A 15,693-nucleotide genomic window follows, 5' to 3' on the forward strand; every position below is an offset into this window, starting at 1 on the left:
GCATTGGTGAAGTTATTTGTATTTATGTGATCATTGTATCATGATGATGATCTGTGGGATTTGGGCTTCTCCTTCTGGAACTTCCAAGTGATTTATCATTTGAAAAGTTATCGGTATCATCATCCATTTCATCGTCGTCTATAACAGATGTTAAACTATTGTTTCTATGATTTGAATTATTTGATGTTGGAAGACCAATGTTGCTTATTTTAATATTTCTATTTACAAATAAATCGCCAGATGAAAGGGTTTCAGATGAAGTTGAGTCTCTATTTTTATTATCTCTTGGAATATTGTTTAGTTGGTTTAGTATATTTATTGTTGACTCACTATCATCAATAGGCGATTGGGATTGAGATTGATTGTTGTTATTATTGTTGGTTTTTTCATATTGATAGTCTCTAGAGTCATTGTTATTATAATTATCTTCATCATTGTAATCTCTTGTATTTGGTTTGTTTTTAGCGTTGTTATAGTTATTAGTATTATTATTATTATTATTAGTTTTTTTATTGTCATTTTCTTCATAATCCATTCTATCTGATGATTTTGAGTTTTCATATTCTTCTTTTTCTCTTTCTCTTTCTCTCTCCCACTCTCGACTTCTTTCCCTCTCTTGTTCTCTTTCCCTTTGTTTTTCATATTCTCTTTCTTTTTCCCTTTCTCTCTCTCTTTCCCTTTGTTTTTCATATTCTCTTTCCCTTTCCCTTTCCCTATCTCTTTCCCTTTCTCTTTCTTTTTCTTTTTCTTTTTCCTTTTCCTTTTCCTTTTCTTTTTCTTTTTCATTTTCGATTTCCTTTTCTTTTTCTTTTTCTTTTTCTTTTTCCTTTTCCTTTTCTCTTTCTTTTTCTTTTTCACTCTCATTTATATCCAAATCTTTTCTATCATTTTCACTAATATCTTTTATTTCATCTTTTTGATGTTCGTTTGCTTTTTCTAAAATACTATTTTCTGTATCATCTTTTGATGCTCCATTTAAAGAGGGAATTGTTTCTACTTCCATTTATTTATCTTTTTATTGTTATTCACAGATAAAATTATTAGTGCGAGTAAGTTTATTATTATAATAAAAATAAATAAAAAGATAAAAAAAAATAAAAAGATAAAATGATTAAAAAAAAAAAAAAAATAAAATAAAAAAAAAAATATAATAAAAATATAAAATAAAAATAATATTATTAATATAAAATTGTTTGAATTAAGTTATAGTTTTGTAATTTCCTGAAATATAGGATAAATGGAAAAAATAATAGATTTATAGATTGATATATTTATATTTAAAAATTTATAAATTAGTGATTTTTTAAAAAAAACATAAAAAAAAAAAATAAAAAAAAAAAAAATAAAAAAAGAAAAACAATTATTTTTAAGATACGATAATAATAAGAAATAAAAAAATATTATTTATTATTTATAAATTTGTAAGAAAAAAAAAACAAATAATTTTTTAAATTAATTTAAAAAAAAAAGAAATAAAAAAAATAATTTAAAAAAAAAGAAAAAAAAAAACTCTCCTATTTTATACATACAAAGAGTGATTTAGTACAGTAGTAGTCTAATATGGTTGTTATTTTTAAAATAGTTTGTTTTTTTTTTTTAAAAAATTATACAAACAGTGCCACTACTTTAAAATAATTATTAAAAATAATAAAAAATTATTTATTTTAATTTTGATTAGAGCGTGTATGTGTGTGCTGTGTTTTTGTGTGTATAGTGTGTGGGTGTGTGGTATAAAACTAAATTAAAATTGTTTTCACTTTTTTTCTTTCTTTTTCTTTTTTTTTTTTTTTGGTTTGGTTTTTTTTTTTATTCATTATATTTATCAAGACATATTTATTTACCCCACATACATATTCACAGATATATAAATTATTAAAAAAATTTATTTGGGTTGTGTGGGTTGTTTGGTAAAAAAAAACAATCATCATGTAAATTTGACTATTTTTATCTTTTAAAAAAAAATTAAAAGAATTGATCTAATTTTTTGAATTATAAATTTAATTTTATAATTTTTTAAATTAATACAAAAACCTTTTATTAATTATTGATATTGTTAATAATTTATCTTATTACATATTTTTTTATTTTTTAGTTTAAAAATATTTATCTGTTTTTAACCACACAAATTAAAATATATATATATAGTATTGTTTTAGATTTTAAAGAATTTATTTTTTATAATAATAAAACATATAAAAATGGGTTTTTTAATATTATAAAAATAACACTAAAATATAATTTTATTTAATTTTTTTTAGTTCCAAATTTTATTTTTTAAAATTTTTTTAATTTTTTTAGATTTTTTTTTTTTTTTTTATCTTTCAATTTTTTAATTAATAAAATTTATTTTTAAACAATAAATAATACAAGATGCAGCAGTTGGTTATACCATTTTTACAATCATCAATGATATGTTTGTCCATTTTAAAAACAATTCAATTTTTAAAAGATAAAAATATAGTTTCAAGCGAAATATCGAGAAAAATGGTAATTATTAAATTATTATATTTATAGGTTTTATAGGAATATATTAAATATTTATATTTAGTAGATACACACAGCTATAGGTATGGTTTATACAATATCATGGAGGTTATATCCAGATAGTTATTATTCAAGATTTATAATGGGTATGGTTCCTGCAGTTTTTGCATTTCAGTTTTCATTAATCGGCTTAGGAATTATTCATGACCCCAAAACTGTTAATTCAATGTCAAGATCAGGCAAACCAAGTGAGCTATTAAAAGGACCAGTTGCATATGGCTTATTAATTGCAATTCTAACAATGTATTATTGGTTTGACTCTCCAATTGGTTTAATTTCAATATTAATTTTATCAATAGGTGATGGTTGTTCTGCAATCGTAAGTAATTCAATTAGTTATAAAACAATAGATATACACATATACTTATACTTTTATAAAGACTGGTATTTTATATGGTAAAAGAAGATTGCCATACAATAGAAGTAAAACCTATGTTGGAACCACAGGATTCTTTATTTGTTCATTTATAGGTACATATATCATTTTAAATATTTTAAGTAGTTTTTTAGTCACACCAGTTGTTTCAATAGTTCCATCTCTTTTTATAACATGTATGGTTTCAGCATTTGTCGAATCATTACCATTTTTTGCTGAATGGGATAATGTCACTGTAACTTTAGCAAGTATTTTAACATTAAAAACATTAGGATGGTAAACAAATAAAAATATGTACATAAAAATAAAGTAAATTTTATAATTTCTTTTTTAAAATTTAATTATAATTTTTTAAATTACTTTCTACCTGAAGAGTGAATTGGAAACCTTTTTTTTGTAAATTTATAAAATTATTTCAATAATAAGAGATAATGCAAAAAATAAAAAAATAGTCTTTGATTTGATATATTTAAAATTTTTATTTTTGTTTTTATTTTTATTTTATTTTTATTTTAATATTGGATTATTAATAGGCACTGAATCTTTTAATAAAATTAATTTGAAATTTTATTAAATAGAGGAAAAAAACTTTTTGCTTTCTTTGCATAGGATTCTAACATTTTTAATTTTTCATCATTAAAAACTGATTTCTTTAAATGTTCATTTTTAGATTCGGCAATAATTTTGAAAATAGGAATTAAACCTTGAGTTGCTGATGCTATTAATGGTCCGTCAAAATTTCTATTTTCGAAATCTGAGTTTGATAAATGGTCAATAAAATTTAAAAAGAGGTGGGTTCTAATTCCCATTTCCATTATTTTAAATATATCTTCTTTTAGATCTAAATCTGAATTTAATAGCGGGAATACGGCATTTAAACGATTTCCTTGGTACAATAGGTATAAAAATTCAAAATTTCTGCTGATATATTGTGGCCGCTCTTCACCCCAAACACTAAACCTTTCGATTTTAATTTCATATTTTTGATTATTTGTTTTATTAATTCCTGTTTTAATTGTAAAATTTTGTTGTGATATATTTGATTGGATATATTGGTCTGAAACATCTTGAAAAATCCAGTATAGAAATTTGTAGGTGTTTTTTAATTTTAGTTGGTCTAAAATTGGTATTATATCGATGCATTCTGAACTACCATTTACTTCTATATGTTCTTTTAAGATCGAAATTGCGAAATCCTGATTATTTTCTAACAAACTAGTATTTAAATATCTAGCATATCTATTAATAGAGTTTGGGGGATAATATTCATTGCTTTCAAATATATAAAGTGTTGGATTGTTGAGTGCTCTTTTGAATTTTTCTAAAGTTTCTTTATTTTCATTGGAATCAGAGTATTCCAATCTTATAGGAATAGAAAACTTTCTTGAAATACTCTTCATTAATTGTTCGAAATGGCACAAAATTTGTTTGTTAACGTACTTCCAAAGGGGATTATTGTCATAAAACATTAATTTTTGATGGTTATTGAAAAAGTAGTCTAGTACTTCGGTTTTTGTGATTAATAGCATAATGTCACCAATAAAAGAAAATATTTTTTTGAAATGTTTGTACATATGATCAATTAGTTCTAAATTATTGGTTGAAATAATGGCCTGTTCAAAACAGATCTTGTCTTCCACTTGCCAAGCTCTTTTTTTTTCTGATATCTTTTTAATTAGGTTTTTTTGATATTCAATACAATGGTCACTATTTATAACTGTGAGTAGCTTGTGATAGTATTTTGACTTTTTTAATTTTCTTTTCGTAGAAAAAACGAGTTCGAATCTTGACTTTTCTTTAAAGTATATATAGTATTTAATTGGTTTTATTAGGATTGGATCATTGAAGTTTATTTTATAAACTGAATATAGTACTTTAAGTATGTTGTGGATTATTGGTTTTAAATATTGATCATTTGATAATGATATTGAGTTAATAGTTGATTTTAATTGTATTTTATTAAAGTTATTTGATTCAAGTTGGTGATTTAGTTGTTGTATTATATTGCTGTGCTTTTTTTTTGTTGTGTGATTTTGAGCGATGACATACTTGTAAATTTTGATTAGGGCTTTGAATTTTTCTGAATATTTAAAATACCTAATGACCTCATCTATTGAAAGATCGCCAATATTCGAGGTACCACCTGATTTTAAAAAAAGCTTCGTCTTGAGTTTATCATTCAATTTCTCGAGACCATCCACCCTTATATCCATTAGTGATGAAATATTTCTTTTATCTATTTGAAATCGTTCAGTGTATTCAATGAGTGCAGGATTATTGTTTATGTTGATAATTAATTGTATCCAAAATGGATAGTTACTGAAATTTCTAGAATCACCTGTGCTATCTCTTTCATAGTAAGGAAATATTGAAAACAATTGCCTATAGAATTCTCTATTCTCTTTGGTATCTTTTTTAATTGAAACTATAATTTTAACTACATCATCATAGTCTTTCAGTACATAGTTTCTACTTTTTATCTTATCCCTAATAATTGCTTCACCATTACTAAACCTGCTGAGAATATATTTTGCACCTATTAAATCATCATAACTGAATAATTCTTTGAATATAAAATTTGAAAATATTAATTTGAATAATACCTTATTTCTAAATATCTTCCAGAATGCAGTTTCACCGCTATTAGTATCCTTATTCAATGAAAAAACCAAACCTGGTGTATTCGATGATGTATTTATATCATCAAAGTCTGAACTATCAGTACTTTTATATTTTTTTAAAATATTGGTATTATTATTTGTGTTATTGTTTGTAATATCATCTTTTTTTCTTTTATTACTATCCATGGTGTGTTATAAAAAAAAAAAAAAAAAACTTCAAAAAAAAAAAATATTAAATTAAAAACAAAAAAAATTTAAAAAAAAATTAAATTTTAAAAAAATAAAAATTATTTTAAAAATTTTTTTAATTTTAAGAAATTTTTAACTATATGGTATACCAATAATATATATTTGAAAAAAGTTTAAATTATAACTATTTATGATAATTATTAAAAATAAAAATAAAAAAAATAAAATTAATAAAAAAAAAAATTTTATTAATATCAAAATATTATTAATTCTGGACTCAAAATGATTACTAATATTAAAAAAATAAAAACAACAATAATCCACACAAACACCACAACAAAATAATTGATTTATAATTGAAAAAAATTAAAAGTATTTGTTAACAATTTAGATTGTTTGGTTTTATACATCAGCAATTTCAATTCTCTTCAGTACCATCAAGTCTTTCAATGTTTAAGATGACAAACTCTAGCTTTGGTGCTTTGATACATGCCTATGATCTTTTGATCAATGTTCCCACTGTAGATATTAGTTTTAATCAAATCGCTGACCAGGTTTTGCCCGTATATCCAAATGATAAGACAAATGGTATTTACTCATTAGATTTAAGCAATAACAAGCTAACTGGTTCATTGGATCAATCTTATTGTAAAATCAATAAATTAATTATAATCAATACATATAATTTTCTATTTAATTCTCTATTTGTAAAAACTTTTTCCATATCTAGACTTTTCTTTAAAGTATATATAGTATTTAATTGGTTTGAATAGATTCGACTCATTGAATTTTAATTTATAAACTGAGTAAATTACTTTAAGTATGTTGTGGATTGGTTTTAAATATTGATCATTTGATAGCGATATTTTGTTAATAGATGAATTTAATTGTATTTTGTTAAACTTATTTATTTTTAATTGGTGATTTAGTTCTTTTACTATTTGATTGTAGTTATGAAAGATAACTATCTTGTAAATTATGCATACTAATTTTTTTTTAATAGAATTAGGTTGTTGTGAATGTAGATTTTTTTTATTTTAGTTTATTATAATACTAAATTAATAAGAATATAAACATTTATTTTTTTTTTTTTAAAATTTTAAAATTTCTTTTATTCTCTTTTACTTTTTTTATAAAATAAATAAATAAATAAATATAAAATTATAATTAATTAATAAATAAATAAATAGGTTGTTATTATTTTTTTTTTTTTTTTTTTTTTTTTTTTTAAAATGTCTTAGTTAAATAATTTGTAACTTCTTCGAAAGATGGTCTCTTGTTTGGATCTTCTGACCAACACCATACTACTAATTTTTTCCAATTTGGATCACAATTTTCAGGAAGTTCTGGTCTTAAACCTTTGGAAGCTACTAAAATGCCAGCATTCATTGGAGGGATACCTTCGTATGGTTCCTCACCAGTTAAAAGTTCCCACAAAACGATACCATAACTATAAACATCTGCTTTTTGATTGTAATTTTCGTGTCTTAAAATTTCTGGAGCTGTCCATGCAACAGTACCAATAGTTGTCATTGTTTGAGTGAAAGATGTTTCTCTTGCTATACCTAAATCTGCTATTTTTATGTTGAAGTGCTTATCCATTAAAAGATTACTTGATTTTAAATCCCTATGAATAATATTACGGCTATGTAAATGTGCCATGCCACGTGCTATATCAAAAGCAATTTGTAAAATTAAAGCAGAATCCAACTTTTGCTCCTTTGAATGAATTAGTTCAAACAAGTTGCCAGTAGGGAGAAATTCCATTACTATGCACATTGGATTTAAAGAATAGCCATAACATGTCACCAAGTTTGGGTGTTGAAGTGATCCCAATAGCTCTACCTCTGCTTTGAACTCTGTCATCATTTCTTCACGACCTTTATCTTTAATTGAATTTAATTTTTTAACAGCTACATCCTTGCCTTTCCAGTTGCCTTTCAATACCTTCGAGAAATGGCCTTTACCAATTTCTTTATCAATCTTGATGTCTGGGTAATTAATTAAAGTTACACTTGATGTGATTGGTAAAGTAACTGTATTTACAAACCAAACATCATCCAATATAGTAGTTGCACCATTAGAATCCCTTCCTTTACCACCCAAAACAAATAATTTACTGCCATTTTTAATTAAACCAAAATGAGAACGTGGAGTAAATTGAGTACCGGTAACCTTGGACCATTGCATTCGATAAGACAATACCCAAACATCTTTTAATGGAGTACCATCTTTAGCTTTACCTGCCACCATTACTATATTTCTACCAACTCTTGTGGAACAATGGAAAGAACGTTCGCAAGGAATTTCTCCACTAAGGTTATTAAAAGTAACTTGTTGCCATTGATAACCATCACATAATGAGAGTACATGCATATCATTCAAATCTTTAACTGTAGAACTGCCATTCTTATTTGATCCACTTGAGCCTCCAAACACTATTAATTTTTCACCTAATATCGTACTTGTATGACCAAAACGCTCGATAGGTGGAGTACCTTTAGCTGATGTAATTGATGACCATGACATTGTTTCTGGATCTAGAGAGTGTAAATCATTTAAACATTGTTCACCATCATTACCGCCAAATAATAAAAACTTGTTTCCATATCTTGTGAATGTGTGACCATATCTAGCAGATGGTTGTAAATTTCCGCTTATACGTGGCATTGACCAATGGACTGTTGAATCATCCATTATAGTTAATACATAGACTTTATTTGATAATTTACCCCCAACAAAGCCACCAAACAAATAAAACTTATTACCAACTCTACAATAATCATGGGAATATATAGTTTCTGGACCAACTTTACCTCCTGTAACTTTTGGTGAAATTGATAAATTTCTTTCAACGTCAATAAATTGTACCAAGTTTTCATTTATACCTTCCCCACCAATTAATACAATGGATGAACCATAAACTGTTACTGAATGACACTATAATAATAAAAATTAGAAAAAAGCATTAATATATATTTAATTATAAATGAATTAGATATATTTAAATGATTAACTTACAGATCTAGAGGGTGATAATGAAAATTGAGAAAGTGCCCAATCTAATTTCTCTTCAATACCACTTGATAATTTACTAAATTTGGTAATTGTACTTTTAACTTTATTTGTATTTTCCAACTGTGATAACTCTTGTTTAGTTTCATCAACATTGGATGAAAGTAATTGTTGTTGCGATGAAGAATTTGAGGAATGTGATGATTGTGACTGTTGATCATCTTGATCCGAATCGATAAGGTTATTATCCTCAGAAAACAAACTATTATCATGATCTTGACTGATATTAACTATATCACCATCATCAGCATTGAAGGAGGATGGTGTTTGTGGTGTTTGTGGTGCTTGTGGTGTTTGGGTTTGAGAATGTTGTTGATGTTGTTGCTGTTGTAGTAACTGTTGCTGTAACTGTTGTTGTGATTTTTCGTGTGGTAAATAATTAAAATATTGATTATAATATTCTGGTGGTAGGCTTTTTCTATTGATAACTGATGAATTTCCAAAAGTTCTAGTTCGATAGGTTGATGATTGGTCAAGATCAGTGAATGAATGAGTTGGAAAAGTTGAATAAAATATACTGTGAGAAGAAAATGAGGGTGATGGTGATGGAGTAGAAGAAAGTGAATAAGAAAAACTGCCTGGAGCACTTTGGGGTTGATGGCCACTAACTCCGCCAGATGAAGATCGAGTATGAGTCTTGATATTCATTATATTGCTATTATTAATTAAATTGCTACTACTATTTTCTTTAGTTAAGCCACTACCATTGCCAATACTGCCGCCGCCATTACCATTACCATTAACACCAACACCACTACTTCCAGCACTAGAGTTACTGATGGCTGGTGAAGCAGCGATTGGTGTACCATTAACACTATTTACATTTGATAAAGATAGAGTGCCGCCAATTAAATTAGAACTACTGGTATTTTCATAAAAGCTAATTCTTGATTTAATATCTTTTGCAATTTCTGGACTTGATATATATTTATTATATTTATGATTATTATCACTATTAATTTGATTATCACTGTTACTATTGTTATTATTATTATCAATATTACTATTTTCTGTTTTATCACCTCTACTATTATTATTAGAACTTAATTTATTTAATATTTGATATCGATTATCAAAATACAATACAAAATAAATGGCAAATATAGATACAACATAAATCGATACCTCTTTAAATACAAATTTTGAAAATAAGTAGATTAACATTACAATAAATAATGACTCTACAAAATATATGGGACTGAACCCAAACATTACTGAAAAATTTGGTTTTCTGATAAATTCTAATAAATTTTTAAAAACTGTCTTTTTAACTCTAATATTGCCATTATTATTATTAGGAATATTGTTATTATTCATATTATTATTATTATTATTTTCATTTTGTGGTTGTTTACTATCCGCTATAATCTCTTCTTTTAAAACTTCTTTAATAAATTCTTTTTTACCACTACTTGGACTATTATTTAAACTATTGTTGCTATAACCATCATTGTCCTTTATATCAACCCTTTCTTTTACTACCTCTTTAGTATTATTATTCTCTTTATTATTATTTTCTTTATTATTATTCTCTTTATTATTTTCCTTATTGTTATCTTTATTATTTTCTTTATCAACTATAACCTCTTTATCCCTTATTGGCTCTTTATTATTATTGCTATTACTATTGAAATTTTTATAATAATTACTTTCTTCTAATAATTTGGCATCTATATAACTATTAAAATCTGCTGCAGAACTACTATTATTAGAAAAACATGATTGAGATGATAAATTTAATTGTGACATATTTGACGTTGGTGTATCGAAATTTGGTGATGATTTAAAGATTGCATTGGATTTATCGGGTGTTTTATGTTGATATGAAAGATTATTATTTTGTGATTGTGGTTGTGGTTGTAGTTGTGATTGTGATTGTGATTGTGACTGTGGTTGTGAAAACTTTTTCTTTGTTGGTGAAGTCTCCACTATTAACGATGCACTGTGGCTCCTATTCCTTAATCCCTTAATTGAAGCGGCATTTAATATTGTATTATTGTGGTTATTATTATTACTATTGTTATTATTATTTGTAGTTGCCAGTTGTTATTTTAAATATAATTATATAAAATTTATTATATAATTTTATTTAAACAAAAAAAATAAAAAATAAAAACTATTAATTATTTGAATTTTATTTTATTTTTAAATTTTTTTATTTATTTGAAAATATTTTAAAAAAATAATTATTATTATTTAATTTAAAAATACATGGATTATCTATAAGTTATTTAGTTATTATTTATTTGGCTAGATGGTTATTTTATTTATTTGTTTGTTTGTTTAAAACTATAATGATTATTAATTTTTTACAATGGCTAAAGTGTAAAAGATTCTATTAGAATTTTATTTATGCGAATATAAAATAAAATATAAAAAAAAAAAAAAAAAAAGTAAAATATAAATAATTTTTATTATAAATTAAAATAGAAAAAAAAAAAAAACAATAAAAATTGTTCTAAATCGATTTTTAAATAATAAAAATAATTCAAAAAATAAAACAACCACACACAATTTTCACACACAAAATATTAAAAACACACACAAAAAATTAATATTACTACATACACAAATACAAAGATATAGAATATAATCTAACTTGAATCTTTGATTATTTCAAATAACTATAAGCTATTTAAATAAAAAATAACAAGTATAATAGTTGAATTTAATTATAAAAAACACATAGACAAAACAACTGGGTGCCTTACTTTTATTATATACACTTTTTTTTTTTTTTTTTTTTTTTTTTTTTGATTATTTGAAGTCTTTGTTAGATAAACTAATATACAGGTTTTATTTATTACTTTTTATTTATTATTCTTTATAATTTTCTATAAAACAATATATAAACTCTATTTTTATTTTTGAATATAAATTTTAAAAATAATTTAAAAAAAAATTTTATTTTATATAATTTTTTTTTTTTTTTAATTTTTTTTAAAATTATTTTTTATTTCAAATAAATTTCATGAAAAAAAAAGGCAAATAAATTCACACACACATTTGATAATTACATACCCACTCACACTCTATGGGATAAATAATCCACATTTTTTTGTTTATTACCATAAAATTCCAATTATTTCTTAAAATTAAAATTAATTTTATTTTTATTTTATTGATAAAAGAATAATAATTATAGTAATAAAATAACAATTATAAAAAATACCTTTATATTAATTTAATTACTTTCTAAAAAGAGCATTTTTAGATGTTGCAAAATAAAAGTATACTATAGTTTTATTTTAATTTTTCATATCCAATAATTAAAAACCCCACACACCACACTACATTTTCGAAATCCTCTTAAATTTCAATTTTGTGGGTCCTTGAAAAATATTGCAGATGCGATCTTTAAAACACCACATTATTATTAAATTTAAATTTTATTTTAATATGGTTTTAAAATAAAATTAATTATAAAACTATATTTTTTGAAATGAAAAAAAAAAAAAAAAAAGATTATTTCTTTTTTATTTTTTTTTATCTAATTTTTATTTATTTGATGCTTTATTCATATAATGTTGAATTATACTTGAATTTAAATCTGAATTTAAAAAAGCATTAACTATTTTATTATTATAAAAAATACCTTGATAATTGGACAACAAGTATACTAGGTATGATTCGAGTGGTTCTTGTCTTGCTTTTGCAACTTGATTTGATGCTACTTTTAATTTCTTTGGTGGTAAAGTTAAACCGATATCTTTTTTATCGATTATACCTAAATTTTTTAGCTTTGTTATAATAAAATGAAAAATGAAAAATATATTAATATTTTAATATGATGATATAATCAATTATAATATTATTAATATAGGTTACCTTTTTATCTAATAACAAAAAATTATTATATCTTCTAAAAACAAACCATTCATTAGAATTTGAAATTACATGAATTCTATATTCTATATGATCATCCAATTGAAAGAAACCATTAATTTTGATTGAAAGATCCCAGGCTGCACCAGATTTAGTGAATGGTTTCCAACTGGTTGGTGTATTTGGTCTTTCTTGGGAGCTTCTTAAAGAGTTTGGTGATGAAGCTGCTCTTGGACTATTACTATAACTACTATTTACACTACTATGATAGCTTCTATCTTGTGATGATGATAATGAATGATCTTGTGAGGATGATAATGATCTCTCTTGTGAAGATGATAATGATGATGCGGCAGATGATTGGTTATGGTTTGATGATGATGATGATGCTACTGAGGTTGATGGTTTATAAGACCAATTGCTTTTTCTATTTACATTACTTGTTGAATTGGTCGATGAAACTGATGAGGTTGATGGTAAAGATGAAGTTGAATATGATTTAAAAGATGGTGGTGATACTGTACAATTTTTGGGTTGTTGATGTTGTTGTTGTTGATTGTAGTGATTATTGTTACCACTACTATTACTATTATAAGAATTATTTTTACTATTATCTACAATTGAAACATTTGAAATATTTAAAGCAACAAATGATGGTTCAATTTGGGCTATTGAAACTTTAACTGGCTCACAATGAAGTTGATTGTGATGATTTTCGAATGATACCTCATCTTCTAATGATCCATTTTCTGATGAATCACATGATCTATCATTCTTTAAAGTAATATTACAATTATTAAGGAAATTTGGTTTTTGATAAGTTTCTGGTGTTTTAAAATTTCTTGGTCTAGTTTGTTGCTGTTGTTGTTGTTGTTGTAATTGCTTAATTTGTTTATTTATTTCTTCTTCTTCTAACTCTAATTGTTTTAAATCTTCTTTTAATTCTTTTTTTAATTTATTTTGTTCTTCTTGTTCTTTTAAGTGTTGTTTTTGTTTTTCTTGTTCTTCTTGTTGTTGTTGTTTTATGTGTTGACCAAAGCCATTCTTTTTATTAACTGGTGAAAAACCATTAAGATCACCTTGGTATGAAAGACGGGTTTGTGAAGCCAATAATGCAATTACTTCATCTCTATCACCTCTACAAAATTCTAAGGCATCTAAAATTACTGAGACTTCAACATTTGGGAATAATTCAATTATAAATGATTCATCTTCTGTAAATTGATATGACTTTAAAGGTTTTTGTTGCTGGTCTTGTTGTAGAGTTGCAATATTGTTTGATGATGATGTTAATTTTATAGTACCAACAGTTGTGGATGATTTATTACCATTTTTTAATTGTTTTTCCTTTTCCTTTTCATAGTCATAATAAAATTCGTCATTTGACTCACTCTCTTCAGAAAGGCTGCTTTCATCATCTTGCTCTTCAGAATCACTATCCTCTTGGTCTTCATCTTGGCTTTCATCCTCGTCCTCTTGCTCCACTTCACCATCCTCCCTTTCTTCATCGTCATCATAAGAATTATTTGATAGATTTTGAATACTGCCAAATCTTTGATCATCATCATTATAATCATGTACTGTAGTTGAAACCAAGGATGGTGCGCTTTGATTAAAATTTCTATGATGAACTGGAGATGTGCTTACTTTGACGTCTGGTAAAGAGATGCCCCTAGACTTATTCTTTGGTGGAGTGGTGTATTCTGATAAATGCTTTATCCATTGTTGCTTTTCTTCATTATTGTTACATTGAAATTTCAAAGAGTGATTATTTGATACAACCAATTCAAATAATAATTGGCTGTTTTCCATTTGATTTAATATACATCCAACAACTGATAAAAAATTTGCTGTTTCAAAACTTTTATTCTGTTTTAAATAAATAAAAAGTAAATATAAGGTAATTAATAAAAAAATTAAAAAAATATTAAAAAATATAAAAATCAAAAATTACCTTTGTATGAGAATAATACAGAATTACACATCCTGCTTCTGAAACCAATGATACTCTTTTATCTACAAATTGTCCATCTTCTTGTAACAAAAGAATTCCTTCTTTTAATGTCATAAATTCTAATTCATCATCAAAATCCATTTTACCATAAATTTATTCTTTTATTCCAGAGTTGTTTTTTTTAAATTTTATTTATTTTTTTTTTATTTTTTTTTTGGTGAATATTTACAAGGTTATTATATTATATTTATAACTATAATTTATTTATCTCCAACATTCAATGAATACCACTATTATTGTTATGTTGTTGAGGTTTGTTTGATTTTTTTTTTTTTTTTTGATGGGTGGTGGTTAATTGAAAAAACCTATTTTCTAATTTTTAAAAAAAAATTATTTTACTATTTTTTTTTTCTTTGATTTTTCTTCTATTTGATAGTTTTTTTTTTTTTTTGAGATATTATTTTAAAAAATAAATAGAAAATAATTAATTAATATTTATTTCTAAATTAATAAAAAATATAAAATATAAAAATAAATAAAACAAAATAAAATAAAATTATTTTTATAAAAAAAAATAAATTATTTATTTATTTTATTATATTTACACAAAAGAAAAAAAAAAAAAAAAAAAAAAAAAAAGGGTAAGATAAAAAAAAAATGTGGTATATACCCAAAAAAAAAATAAAAAATAAAAAAAAATAAAAAAAAAAATAACACAAAATAAAAAATAGATATTATTTTAAAAAAAAAAATTTTTATGTGTATGAAAAAAAATTAAATTACTTTTTTTTGAAAGAAAAATTGAAAAGGACCTTTAATATTGAAGAATATATAAAAAAAACCCGCCAATAAGAAATTCCCCCCGGGATATAGGGAAAAAAAAAATTTGCAAAAAAAAGATTTGGGGTGCCTAAAGGGGGAATTGGGTAATGGTGGTTGTATGTTAAAATTGGGAAATGTGTAAAAGGAATAAAAAAAAAAGCCAAAAATAAAAATTGGATTAATTTTATTTTTTTATTTATTTAAAAAAGTTAAACCCAAAATAATAAAATAATCCTTTTATTGTGTGGGAGATGGTGATTATTTTTAAAAAACAATCACTATGGGGT

General features: G+C 24.0%; 5 protein-coding genes across 5 annotated transcripts; 2 read left to right on the top strand and 3 right to left on the bottom strand.

The window, feature by feature from the left end:
- Window positions 1-22: 22 nt before the first annotated feature.
- Window positions 23-1,003, bottom strand: DICPUDRAFT_153756 (uncharacterized protein; the record flags this gene model as incomplete). Its single annotated transcript, XM_003289344.1, has 1 exon — window positions 23-1,003. The coding sequence occupies one exon, from the start codon at window positions 1,001-1,003 to the stop codon at window positions 23-25; it is 981 nt and encodes a 326-aa protein (XP_003289392.1).
- A 1,367-nt stretch (window positions 1,004-2,370) lies between these two features.
- On the top strand, window positions 2,371-3,200 carry DICPUDRAFT_88483 (uncharacterized protein; the record flags this gene model as incomplete). Its single annotated transcript, XM_003289334.1, has 3 exons — window positions 2,371-2,487; window positions 2,552-2,863; window positions 2,925-3,200. 3 exons carry the CDS (start codon window positions 2,371-2,373, stop codon window positions 3,198-3,200), a joined length of 705 nt encoding a protein of 234 aa, XP_003289382.1.
- A 274-nt stretch (window positions 3,201-3,474) lies between these two features.
- On the bottom strand, window positions 3,475-5,727 carry DICPUDRAFT_80155 (uncharacterized protein; the record flags this gene model as incomplete). The annotated part of the gene is made up of 1 exon (XM_003289345.1): window positions 3,475-5,727. The coding sequence occupies one exon, from the start codon at window positions 5,725-5,727 to the stop codon at window positions 3,475-3,477; it is 2,253 nt and encodes a 750-aa protein (XP_003289393.1).
- Window positions 5,728-6,188: 461 nt separating this feature from the next.
- On the top strand, window positions 6,189-6,803 carry DICPUDRAFT_153759 (uncharacterized protein; the record flags this gene model as incomplete). Its single annotated transcript, XM_003289335.1, has 2 exons — window positions 6,189-6,378; window positions 6,772-6,803. The coding sequence occupies 2 exons, from the start codon at window positions 6,189-6,191 to the stop codon at window positions 6,801-6,803; spliced, it is 222 nt and encodes a 73-aa protein (XP_003289383.1).
- A 20-nt stretch (window positions 6,804-6,823) lies between these two features.
- On the bottom strand, window positions 6,824-14,725 carry DICPUDRAFT_94884 (uncharacterized protein; the record flags this gene model as incomplete). The annotated part of the gene is made up of 9 exons (XM_003289346.1): window positions 6,824-8,670; window positions 8,752-9,233; window positions 9,393-10,173; window positions 10,285-10,819; window positions 11,119-11,123; window positions 12,378-12,545; window positions 12,634-13,148; window positions 13,239-14,499; window positions 14,612-14,725. 9 exons carry the CDS (start codon window positions 14,723-14,725, stop codon window positions 6,958-6,960), a joined length of 5,574 nt encoding a protein of 1,857 aa, XP_003289394.1. The 3' UTR covers window positions 6,824-6,957.
- Between the last annotated feature and the right edge of the window lie 968 nt (window positions 14,726-15,693).

This window comes from Dictyostelium purpureum, assembly GCF_000190715.1.
Source record: "Dictyostelium purpureum unplaced genomic scaffold DICPUscaffold_172, whole genome shotgun sequence".
Taxonomy (NCBI): domain Eukaryota; phylum Evosea; class Eumycetozoa; order Dictyosteliales; family Dictyosteliaceae; genus Dictyostelium; species Dictyostelium purpureum.